The following is an 11,496-nucleotide window of genomic DNA, read 5'->3' on the forward strand; positions in this document are numbered from 1 at the left end:
TGTGAAATTTTATGACCAGAAAACCAAAATAAAGAGCTGAAAGACACATAAACTGTTGATGATTCTCTGTAGTTTGATCACTACGAGCAACCCCTTTCACTTTACATGTTGTCAGCTGATCCATGTTGTCAATTTATAAACACAGTACATTTTCTCACCAGTTGCCACTTCCTGGGCCATGTCTCTGAGGAAGAGATACATAAACAGACAGAAACCTTTAGTCAACATCATTTAACAAAATGAAATAAAGCTAAATAAGGAGCAGGTGTATATGCGTCACAAATTCCTTTGTCACAGCTGCTCTGCCCAGCCCACAAAACTCAGTTACAAAGAAAGTAGATGTATATAACCTACAATACTCAGATATATGTCGAGTGTCAGCAGGTCACAACCTCACAGGATTCATTATTCAAAACATTTTGTTCTTGCCTACTTACGTAATGGATTGATAATTTATTTCTGATGTCTCTGGTATGTCAAAGTATTTGTTGTTCCTCCCTGTCGGTGCAGCACTTTCACTTTTGCTTTAACAAGGAAGCTGTTCTCGAGTTGACCACTAGAGGACGTGCAGAGATGAGACATTAACTGTGTCAGTGTTTAGGAACAGATGAGAAAAGACCACAGTAGGAGGAGGGAGTAACTGCAGACCTCATATAGGCTACAACACAGAGCTGATGGTATACACGGGCACTGGGATTACTTTAGGTTGTTTTTATATTACAGAAGTAGTTTACTATGTTAGAGTCCCCTCACATGTAGGATGGAGGGAGTCTAAGCACTAATAATAATACCTCTGCACTTTATTCCCTGTTGTGAAACTGTCACCATCGGATGCTATATTCAGCCCCAGTCTGGATGTGTTTCTCACTGAGAGCTTCCAGTCCTGGCACAGTCAGACAGGACCGTTACAGCTGCTTGACCAGAAGACGTAACACACAGTGCTGGCTACCGTGACAAGTCCTTCCCAAGTTGTAAGTAAGTTGTGTTGTCATTCTGCAGCAGTAATTTTAAAGATGACTTCTTGATTTGATTTCATTTACCGGCCTTTCAATCCTGACTTGACTCCCATTCTTTGTCATTGGTTGCATTTAGATACCATCATTGTGCCACCATTGTTCTTCACTGTAGGGGTGATTATGACCTTTACCTCAGTTTTAATAGGAATCCATCAGATTTGTTTATCAGCTATGTAGGGCTGTCCCCTAATAGTCGAGTAAACTGTTAGTAGAAGAGAAGAGTCTTAGTCAACAAGATTTCATGAGTCGGATATTTGCAGGAAAACAAACGGAGCTGTGCCAAGTGTCAGGGGATTGTTGCAGCACGGACCTTTTCTCTTGTAACACAGCACTGCTGCATGTGCTAAGTGCTAATGAGCTGCTGCCACTAACTAGTTAGTATAGCTGACTGTACGGACTGCGAGCTCTAAGTACCAGGGGTGGTTTGTTAACACAAGGGCTGGAATGAGCACTATAGCCAGAGTCGGGTGAGCAGACAATGAGACTAATGTAATGTTATTATTCTGTGAAATAAATGAACTGAATGTTCAGTCTCCGTGCTGGCTGTTTAACAGGCGACTGTTAAAATATATATATTTAAATGATTAAACAATTTCATAAACAACACAATTGGCTTTAACCAACAACCACGAGTCGACAAGAAAAATCTTTGGTCGGGGACAGTCCTACAGCGAGGCTACTAATTTACAAAGACACAACACACAAATACGATGTCATCACTTGTTAAATTTGTGTTTATTCTTCATGAAGGAAACACATACAGTCCTGATGTCTGAATGAGTACAAAGTAGCAGCAATCATTATATTACAGTGATGTTTTCTCTTCATTTAAAACATGATGATATTTTACCACACGTGACACTACTACACCTTTAAACAGTACATACCACAAAGCGTGTATCTCTAAAGCACAATTACTGGAGTTGTGAAGTAACTCTGGTCGTTACCCTGGCTTTACACTCTCATTATATGAGTTTGTTGTCATCACTTAAAACCCAGTATTGGCAGGAGGAGCAAATACATTGTTGAAATTCACTTTTTTAAAACAGAAATAGAATCATTCAAACACATTTACCCACAATGTGCACACAGTATATATACTGTAATATCCACCTACCTAATGTACATAAAGAAACCTGCATGTAATTATTTATTTCAGCATCCTTTGCACTCTCAAATGTTAATTATTTATTGGTTTATAGATAGATAGATAGATAGATAGATAGATAGATAGATAGATAGATAGATAGATAGATAGATAGATAGATAGATAGATAGATAGATAGATAGATAACTGTACATAGTAGTTTATGTCTATTTTGTTGAGCTTGTTGTCCTGTTTACCTATGCTTAGTCTGGAAAAATTACTGATAAACTAGTCACTTGGTATCATTTACAATTGAAATAACTGAAATTATTTTGTTTACATATAAGATGAATAATACCAACATCAATATCCCTTAATTCAAAGGAAAGAACATTTGATCTGAAATCGAAAGTTCATTGATTGCAGTCACAGTTACTAGTGCTTAAAGAATCTGGGAAGACTTGGAAAAGAGACACCTGAAAGAAAGACAGAATTAAGAGAATATGAGTAACAATAATGCGTAATAATGGTCATTTCAGAGGTGGACTACAGTAATGATTCCTTATCCATTAATATCACAATATCAGTGCACTCCACATAGATTGTATGATTGTATTACATCAATCATCAAGACTTCTGGACGTTAAACGATGCATTGTATTGGATGCATACGTTTTTGTCTTGTTTTTGTGTGTATAAATGAACAAATCTTCAAAGCAGAGACTTTGTTATTTACTGGTTTAAAGCTACTGTGTGTGCACAAAAGCCAGAGAATCAATCATGAAGAACTAACTCTGTTGCAGACAGGCTGTTCTGCTAATTTATATTGTTTTCCCCCCATGACGGAAACACATACAATCCTGATGTCTGAATAAGAACAAAGTAGCAACAATCCTTATTTTACAGTGATGTTTTGACTTGATTTAAAACTTGTTCATTTTATACCATACACGACTCTACTACACATTAAACAGTACATAGCACAAAGCTTCTATCTCAAAAGCACAATTACTGGAGTTGTGGAGTAACTTTGGTCATTGAGCTAGCTTTATACTTATTTAGTTTGTTCTTACATTAAAACCCAGTACTGGCAGGAGGAGCCATTACAGTGACCAAAAATGATTGGTATTATTAGATTCATAATTATTAGATTAATGATACAAACATCATTATCCCTTAATTCAAAAGAAAGTGAAGAAGATAGGCTAGAAAAAATCTGATCTGAAATGTGAAGTTCATGAAAGCTCTCACACTTACTATTGAATATGGCTGGAAAGGTGGAGACCTAAATAATTAAAGAAAAGAAAGAATAAAAAATAATTAATGAAACTGCATCATGAACATCATTTCAGTGGTGGACTACAGTAATGATCCTTTATCTCTTAATATCACAGTATCAGTGCACTCACCAGGGATTGTGTGATAGTATTAGATCAGTAAATCTAGTCATTACCTTGGAAACTCCAAGATACTTCTGGACATCAATCCATGCAGTATAATTTCGGTTGGACTTCAGGAGTTTGTCCTCATAGAACAGACAGTCCACAGTAACCTTAACATTGGGGTTGTTCACCAGTCTTCTGCTTTCAGCTAGAACTTGGTCAGGATTGAAGGTGTGATGCATCACGACCAGAATTGCTGGTTTATCACCTGTAAGCACAGAGATAATACAACCAGATGAGTGAAACATAAGAGGGGAGATCCGTTTGGTTTTTATTGGCTGAGCTGTGGCAATCATTACATATTGTCGTATTAATGTGCATTATTATTAAAGGTTTTTTTCACAGGATTTTAACATGGGCTTAAAATGAATTGAATTATTTTAAAGCTTTAAAATTGATGTGGAGAACTTGTTAGCAAACAACTGCCTATTCAAACAGCAGATACAGAGCAATGTCTTTGTATATGGAAAATATTTTTGATAAAGAATTACTCATCAAACATGGACGCCATGTTCTGCATTTATATTTTATATTTTAGCACTTCCAAGCCATTTCCTACCTGGAAGTTTCTCCAGGGCCTCGCTGACATCCCTTCCAACTCTTGAAGCGACAGGACAGAAAACCAGAAGGTAGTCACTTTCTTCCGGAGAGTTCACCTCAGTTTGGCCAATGCTTTTAAGCTTTGCCACAAACTCCAGATGAGCATCATTAGTTTTTCCCGCCAAGATGACAAAGAACTTTACCTTGGAAACTCCAAGATGCTTCTGGACATCAAACCATGCAGTATCATTTCGGTTGGACGTCAGGAGTTTGTCCTTATAGAACAGACAGTCCACAGTCAGTTTAACATTAACGTTCACCAGTCTTCTGCTGTCAGCTATAACTTGATCAGGGTTTAAGGTGTGATGCATCATGACCAGAATTGTTGGTTTACCACCTGTAAGCACAGAGATAACACAACCAAATGAGTGAAAGAAGATGAAACTTAAGAGGAAAGATCCATTTGTCTCAATAATAGTGCATAAATCAAAGACATGTAAACACTCTTTATAAGGAAAATGTATTTGATAATAAATGTATCATCAAACATGGACACCAAGTCCTGCATTAACAGCTAACAAATTTAAGGGAGCTTCTAAAAATAGAAACACTGCAAGTCCAATTAGAACCTGTACAAAAACAAACATTATGGTTAGTTTGTTTCATACCAAAATGAGAAACTTTTTAACTGATTGATCAAATTTTCCTGTATTCCTTTAACTAATCAGTGTGAAATGAAGCCATTTCCTACCTGGAAGGTTTTCCAGGGCCTCGCTGACGTCTGTTCCAACATTTAAAGCAGCAGGACAGAAAACCAGAAGGTAGTCACTTTCTTCTAGAGAGTTCACCTCAGTATGACCAATGCTTTCAAGCTTTGCCACAAACTCAAGATGAGCATCATTAGTTTTTCCCACCAAGAAGACAAAGAACTTTTTCTGGGACACTAAAGACAGAGAGGAATATTTGAGTTATTACTGCACTGTAACATAGTTTAGTGTAGCTACACCATCAGACCCAGATAAAAGGAAATATTGCCCAAAAATAGATCTTGGACTAGATTCAGCACAAATTGTAGAAGGTATGTTACACAACTCAGAAATGTACTACTTTCATACATTAGTTCAACTTAAAATCACTGTGTGTTGAATTTTCATATGATTATTTTAACAGCATGATCAACTTAAAAAATGCTGATTGCATACATTTTTGTGTCAGTGGAGGTGTCCAATATAAAAACAAACAAATCTTCAAAGCACAGACTTTGTCATTTCCTGGTTAAAATCTACTGTGTGTACACAAAAGCCAGAGAATCAATCATGAAGCACTAACTCTGTTGCAGACAGGCTGTTGCTGAATATCTCAAAAGCACAATTACTGAGGTTGTGAAGTAACTTTGGTCATTACCCTTGCTTTATGTTTTCATGAAATTATTTTGTTCCCCATCACTTACATTAAAATCCAGTACTGGCAGGAGGAGCCATTACAGCAACCAGAAATAATACCAACATCAATATCCCTTAATTAAAATGAAAGTGAAGGAGACAGACTAGAAAAAATCTGACCTGAAATCTGATGTTCATGACTGCTGTCATGCTTACTTTTGATGTAATTCATGGATTTGGCTAGCCAGGTTTTCAAGGTAGACTCCTGAAGAAAGAAAGAAAGAAAGAAAGAAAGAAAGAAAGAAAGAAAGAAAGAAAGAATACAAAATAATAAATGAAACTGCATCATGTACCCAGCGATTGTGTGATAGTATTAGATCAGTAAATCTAGTCATTACCTTGGAAACTCCAAGATACTTCTGGACATCACGCCATGCAGTATCATTTCGGTTGGACGTCAGAAGTTTGCCCTCATAGAACAGACAGTCCACAGTAAGCTCAACATTGGGGTTGTCCACCAGTCTTCTGCTTTCAGCTAGAACTTGGTCAGCATTGAAAGTGTGATGCATCACAACCAGAATTGCTGGTTTACCACCTGTAAACACAGAGATAACACAATCAAATGAGTGAAAGAAGATGAAACTTAAGAGGAAAGATCCATTTGTCTCAATAATAGTGCATAAATCAAAGATATGTAAACACTCTTTATAAGGAAAATGTATTTGATAATAAATGTATCATCAAACATGGACATCAGGTCCTGCATTTATAACAGTGCAATTTTAAACTGAAATTGATGAAGTTCAAAGAACTGCCAATGAGATCCCACACAGGCAGTTCTTTGAACTTTATTCATTTGAGGGAACAGCTAAAAATAGAGACACTGCAAGTCCAATTAGAACCTGTATAAAAACAAAGATTAAGTTTTTTTCATACCAAAATGAGGAACTTTTCAACTGATGGATTAAATTTCCCCGTATTCCTTTGACTAATCAGTGTGAAATGAAGCCATTTCCTACCTGGAAGGTCTTCCAGGGCCTCGCTGACGTCCCTTTCAACTCTTGAAGCAACAGGACAGAAAACCAGAAGGTAGTCACTTTCTTCTGGATTGTTCAACTCAGTATGACCAATGCTTTCAAGCTTTGCCACAAACTCAAGATGAGCATCATCAGTTTTTCCCACCAAGATGACAAAGAACTTTTTCTGGGACACTAAAGACATAGAGAAAAATTTGAGTCATTACTGCACTGTAACATAGTTTAGTGTAGCTACACCATCAGACCCAGATAAAAGGAAATATTGCCCAAAAAAGAGCTTGTGCTAAATTCAGCTCAAATTGTAGGAAGTATGTTACACAGCCCAGAACGTCACTACTTTCATACATTAGTTCAACTGTAAATCACTATGTGTTGAATTTTCTTTTGATAATTTTAAATTGATGATCAACTTAAAAAATGCTGATTGCATAAGTTTTTGTGTCAGTGGAGGTGTCCAATATAAAAATGAACAAATCTTCAAAGCACAGACTTTGTTATTTCCTGGTTAAAAGCTACTGTGTGTACACAAAAGCCATAGAATCAATCATGATGCACTAACTCTGTTGCAGACAGGCTGTTGCTGAATATCTCAAAAGCACAATTACTGAGGTTGTGAAGTTACTTTGGTCATTACCCTAGCTTTATATTCTGATTAAATTATTTTGTTCCCCATCACTTACATTAAACTCTAGTATTGACAGGAGGAGCGATTACAGCAACCAGAAATTATTGGTATTATTAGATTAATAATGCCAACATCAATATCCCTTAATTCAAAGGAAAGTGAAGAAGATAGACTAGAAAAAATCTGATCTGAAATGTGGAATTCATGATTGCTGTCACACTTACTATTGAACATGGTTTGAAAGGTGGAGACCTAAAAAAAAGAAAGAACATAAAAAAATTAATGAAACTGCATCATGTACATAATTTCAGTGGTGGACTACAGTAATGATCCCTTATCCCTTAATATCACAATACCAGTGCACTCCCCAGGGATTGTGTGATAGTATTAGATCAGTAAATCTAGTCATTACCTTGGAAACTCCAAGATACTTCTGGACATCATGCCATGCAGTATCATTTCGGTTGGACGTCAGGAGTTTGCCCTCATAGAACAGACAGTCCACAGTAACCTTAACATTGGTGTTGTTCACCAGTCTTCTGCTTTCAGCTAGAACTTGGTCAGGGTTGAAGGTGTGATGCATCACGACCAGAATTGCTGGTTTACCGCCTGTAAGCACAGAGATAATACAACCAAATGAGTAAAGGAGAGGAAACTTGAGAGAAGAGATCCATATGACTCAATGATAGTGCATAATCCACAGACCTGTGAACACTCAATACATGGAAAATGTATTTGATGAAAAAAATGTGTCATCAAATATGGACGCCAAGTCCTGCATTTATAACAGTTTAATTTTAGGGAACTGCTAAAAACAGAGACACTGCAAGTACAATTAGAACCTGTACAAAAGCAAACACTATGGTAAGTTGAATTCAAATCAAAATTAAAAACTTTTCAACTGATGGATTAAATTTTCCTGTATTCCTTTAACTAATCAGTGTGAAATGAAGCCACTTCCTACCTGGAAGGTTTTCCAGGGCCTCGCTGACGTCCCTTTCAACTCTTGAAGCAACAGGACAGAAAACCAGAAGGTAGTCACTTTCTTCTGGAGAGTTCACCTCAGTATGGCCAATGCTTTCAAGCTTTGCCACAAACTCAAGATGAGCATTATCAGTTTTTCCCGCCAAGATGACAAAGAACTTTTTCTGGGACACTAAAGACAGAGAGGAATATTTGAGTCATTACTGCACTGTAACATAGTTTAGTGTAGCTACACCATCAGATCTAGATAAAAGGAAATATTGCCCAAAAAACATCTTCTGCTAGATTCAGCACAAAGTGTAGAAAGTATGTTACACAGCCCAGAATGTCACTACTTTCATACATTAGTTCAACTGTAAATCACTATGTGTTGAATTTTCATTTGATAATTTTAAAATAATGATCAACTTAAAAATTGCTGATTGCATACATTTTTGTGTCAGTGGAGGTGTCCAATATAAAAATGAACAAATCTTCAAAGCACAGACTTTGTTATTCCCTGGTTAAAAGCTACTGTGTGTGCACAAAAGACAGAGAATCAATCATGATGCACTAACTCTGTTGCAGACAGGCTGTTGCTGAATATCTCAAAAGCACAATTACTGAGGTTGTGAAGTTACTTTGGTCATTACCCTGGCTTTCTATTCTCATTCAATTATTTTGTTCCCCATCACTTACATTAAAATCCATTATTGGCAGGAGGAGCCATTACAGCACACAGAAATTATTGGTATGATTAGATTAATATTACCAACATCAATAACCCTTAATTCAAAGGAAAGTGAAGAAGATAAACTTAAAAACTCTGACCTGAAATCTGAAGTTGATGATTGCTGTCAAGCTTCATTTTGAAGTAATTAATGAATTCAGCTACCAAGACAGAGATCTAAAGTAAGAAAGAAAGAAAGAAAGAAAGAAAGAAAGAACATAAAATAATAAATGAAACTGCATCATGAACATGATTTCAGTGGTGGACTACAGTAATGATCCCTTATCGTTTAATATCACAATACCAGTGCACTCCCCAGGGATTGTGTGATAGTATTAGATCAGTAAATCTAGTCATTACCTTGGAAACTCCAAGATACTTCTGGACATCAATCCATGCAGTATAATTTCGGTTGGACGTCAGGAGTTTGTCCTCATAGAACAGACAGTCCACAGTAAGCTTAACATTGGGGTTGTTCACCAGTCTTCTGCTTTCAGCTAGAACTTGGTCAGGGTTGAAGGTGTGATGCATCACGACCAGAATTGCTGGTTTACCACCTGTAAACACAGAGATAATACAACCAAAATGAGTGAAACAAGATAAAACATAAGAGGGGAGATCTGTTTGATTTTTACTGTCTGAGCTGTGGCACTCATTACATATTTTCACATTAAAGTGCATTATTGTTATAGTTTTTTTGCCATAGTATTTTAACAATGGCATAACAAAATTGTAAATATTAAGTAAGTGAGGCATTTAAAGCAGTATTCACTGATTTGAAATACTCGAAAGCTTTAAAGTTGATGTGGAGAACATGTTAGCAAACAACTGCCTATTCACACAGCAGATACAGAACGATGGCTTTGTCAGGAAAGACGCAGACCGTAAAAAAAACTACAAAACTACAATCTGAAAGAGTCTATGAACCTTTAGAGGGTATAAACTAAAAATCAGCAGTCATCTGTTTCCAGACACAGTGTCTCGATAATATTACATAATCCACAGACCCGTGAACACTCTTTATATGGAAATACATTTTAATAAAGAATTTGCCATCAAACATGGACATCAGGTCCTGCATTTATAACAGAGTAATTTTAGACTGAAATTATTGAAGTTCAAAGAACTCGCAATGAGACTCTACATTGGCAGTTCTTTGAACTTTATTCATTTTAGGGAATTGCTAAAAATAGAGACACTGCAAGTCCAATTAGAACCTGTACAAAAAAACACTATAGTAAGTTTTTTTCACACCAAAATTAAAAACTTTTCAACTGATTGATAAAATTTTCCTGTATTCCTTTAACTAATCAGTGTGAAATGAAGCCATTTCCTACCTGGAAGGTTTTCCAGGGCCTCGCTGACGTCTGTTCCAACTCTTGAAGCAACAGGACAGAAAACTAGAAGGTAGTCACTTTCTTCTGGAGAGTTCACCTCAGTATGACCAATGCTTTCAATCTTTGCCACAAACTCAAGATGAGCATCATTAGTTTTTCCCACCAAGATGACAAAGAACTTTTTCTGGGGCACTAAAGACAGAGAGGAATATTTGAGTCATTACTGCACTGTAACATAAATTAAGGGGAGTTACACCATCAGACCCAGATAAAAGGAAATATTGCCAGAAAAAGATCTTGGGCTAGATTCAGCACAAATTGTAGAAAGTATGTTACACAACCCCGAACTTCACTATTTGCATACATAAGTTCAACTCAAAGTCACTATGTGTTGAATTTCCATATGATTATTTTAAAATGATGATCAACTTAAAAAATGCTGATTGCATACGTTTTTGTGTCAGTGGAGGTGTCCAATATAAAAATGAACAAATCTTCAAAGCACAGACTTTGTTATTTCCTGGTTAAAAGCTACTGTGTGTGCACAAAAGCCAGAGAATCAATCATGAAGCACTAACTCTGTTGCAGACAGGCTGTTGCTGAATATCTCTTAAGCACAATTACTGAGGTTGTGAAGTAACTTTGGTCATTACCCTAGCTTTCTATTCTGATTAAATTATGTTGTTCCCCATCACTTACATTAAAATCCAGTACTGACAGGAGGAGTCATTACAGCAACCAGAAATGATTGGTATTATTAGATTAATAATACCAACATCAATATCCCTTAATTCAAAGGAAAGTGAAGAAGATAGACTAGAAAAAATCTGACCTGAAATCTGAAGTTCATGATTGATGTCAAACTTCCTTCTGATGTAATTCATAAATTTGGCTACCAAGGTAGGCTGCTAAAGAAAGAAACAAAGAAACAAAGAAACAAAGAAACAAAGAAAGAAACAAAGAAACAAAGAATATAAAATAATTAATGAAACTGCATCATGTACATAATTTCAGTGGTGGACTACAGTAATGATCCCTTATCCCTTAATATCACAATATCAGTGCACTCCCCAGGGATTGTGTGATAGTATTAGATCAGTAAATCTAGTCGTTACCTTGGAAACTCCAAGAAACTTCTGGACATCAATCCATGCAGTATAATTTCGGTTGGACTCCAGGAGTTTGCCCTCATAGAACAGACAGTCCACAGTAAGCTCAACATTGGGGTTGTCCACCAGTCTTCTGCTTTCAGGTAGAACTTGGTCAGGGTTGAAGGTGTGATGCATCACGACCAGAATTGCTGGTTTACCACCTGTAAGCACAGAGATAACACAACC

General features: G+C 36.6%; 1 protein-coding gene across 50 annotated transcripts in view; it reads right to left on the bottom strand.

The window, feature by feature from the left end:
• Nucleotides 1-11,496, bottom strand: part of LOC127368639 (uncharacterized) — a 37,924-nt gene that overhangs the window by 21,583 nt on the left and 4,845 nt on the right. For 21 of the 50 annotated variants that reach the window (XM_051409650.1, XM_051409680.1, XM_051409674.1 and 18 more), the window contains 14 exons: nt 11,275-11,471; nt 10,992-11,067; nt 10,160-10,351; nt 9,183-9,379; nt 8,924-8,999; nt 8,094-8,285; nt 7,542-7,738; nt 7,354-7,381; nt 6,487-6,678; nt 5,866-6,062; nt 5,648-5,732; nt 4,837-5,028; nt 4,105-4,482; nt 3,557-3,753 (listed from right to left, as the gene is read on the bottom strand). In XM_051409650.1, the coding sequence (XP_051265610.1) occupies nt 3,557-3,753; nt 4,105-4,482; nt 4,837-5,028; nt 5,648-5,732; nt 5,866-6,062; nt 6,487-6,678; nt 7,354-7,381; nt 7,542-7,738; nt 8,094-8,285; nt 8,924-8,999; nt 9,183-9,379; nt 10,160-10,351; nt 10,992-11,067; nt 11,275-11,471 (2,396 nt within the window). The remainder of the gene's footprint in view (nt 1-3,556; nt 3,754-4,104; nt 4,483-4,836; nt 5,029-5,647; nt 5,733-5,865; nt 6,063-6,486; nt 6,679-7,353; nt 7,382-7,541; nt 7,739-8,093; nt 8,286-8,923; nt 9,000-9,182; nt 9,380-10,159; nt 10,352-10,991; nt 11,068-11,274; nt 11,472-11,496) is intronic. The other 29 variants (XM_051409682.1, XM_051409678.1, XM_051409652.1 and 26 more) reach the window with 24 other exon arrangements.

Source organism: Dicentrarchus labrax, unplaced genomic scaffold (genome assembly GCF_905237075.1).
Source record: "Dicentrarchus labrax unplaced genomic scaffold, dlabrax2021, whole genome shotgun sequence".
NCBI lineage: Eukaryota > Metazoa > Chordata > Actinopteri > Moronidae > Dicentrarchus > Dicentrarchus labrax.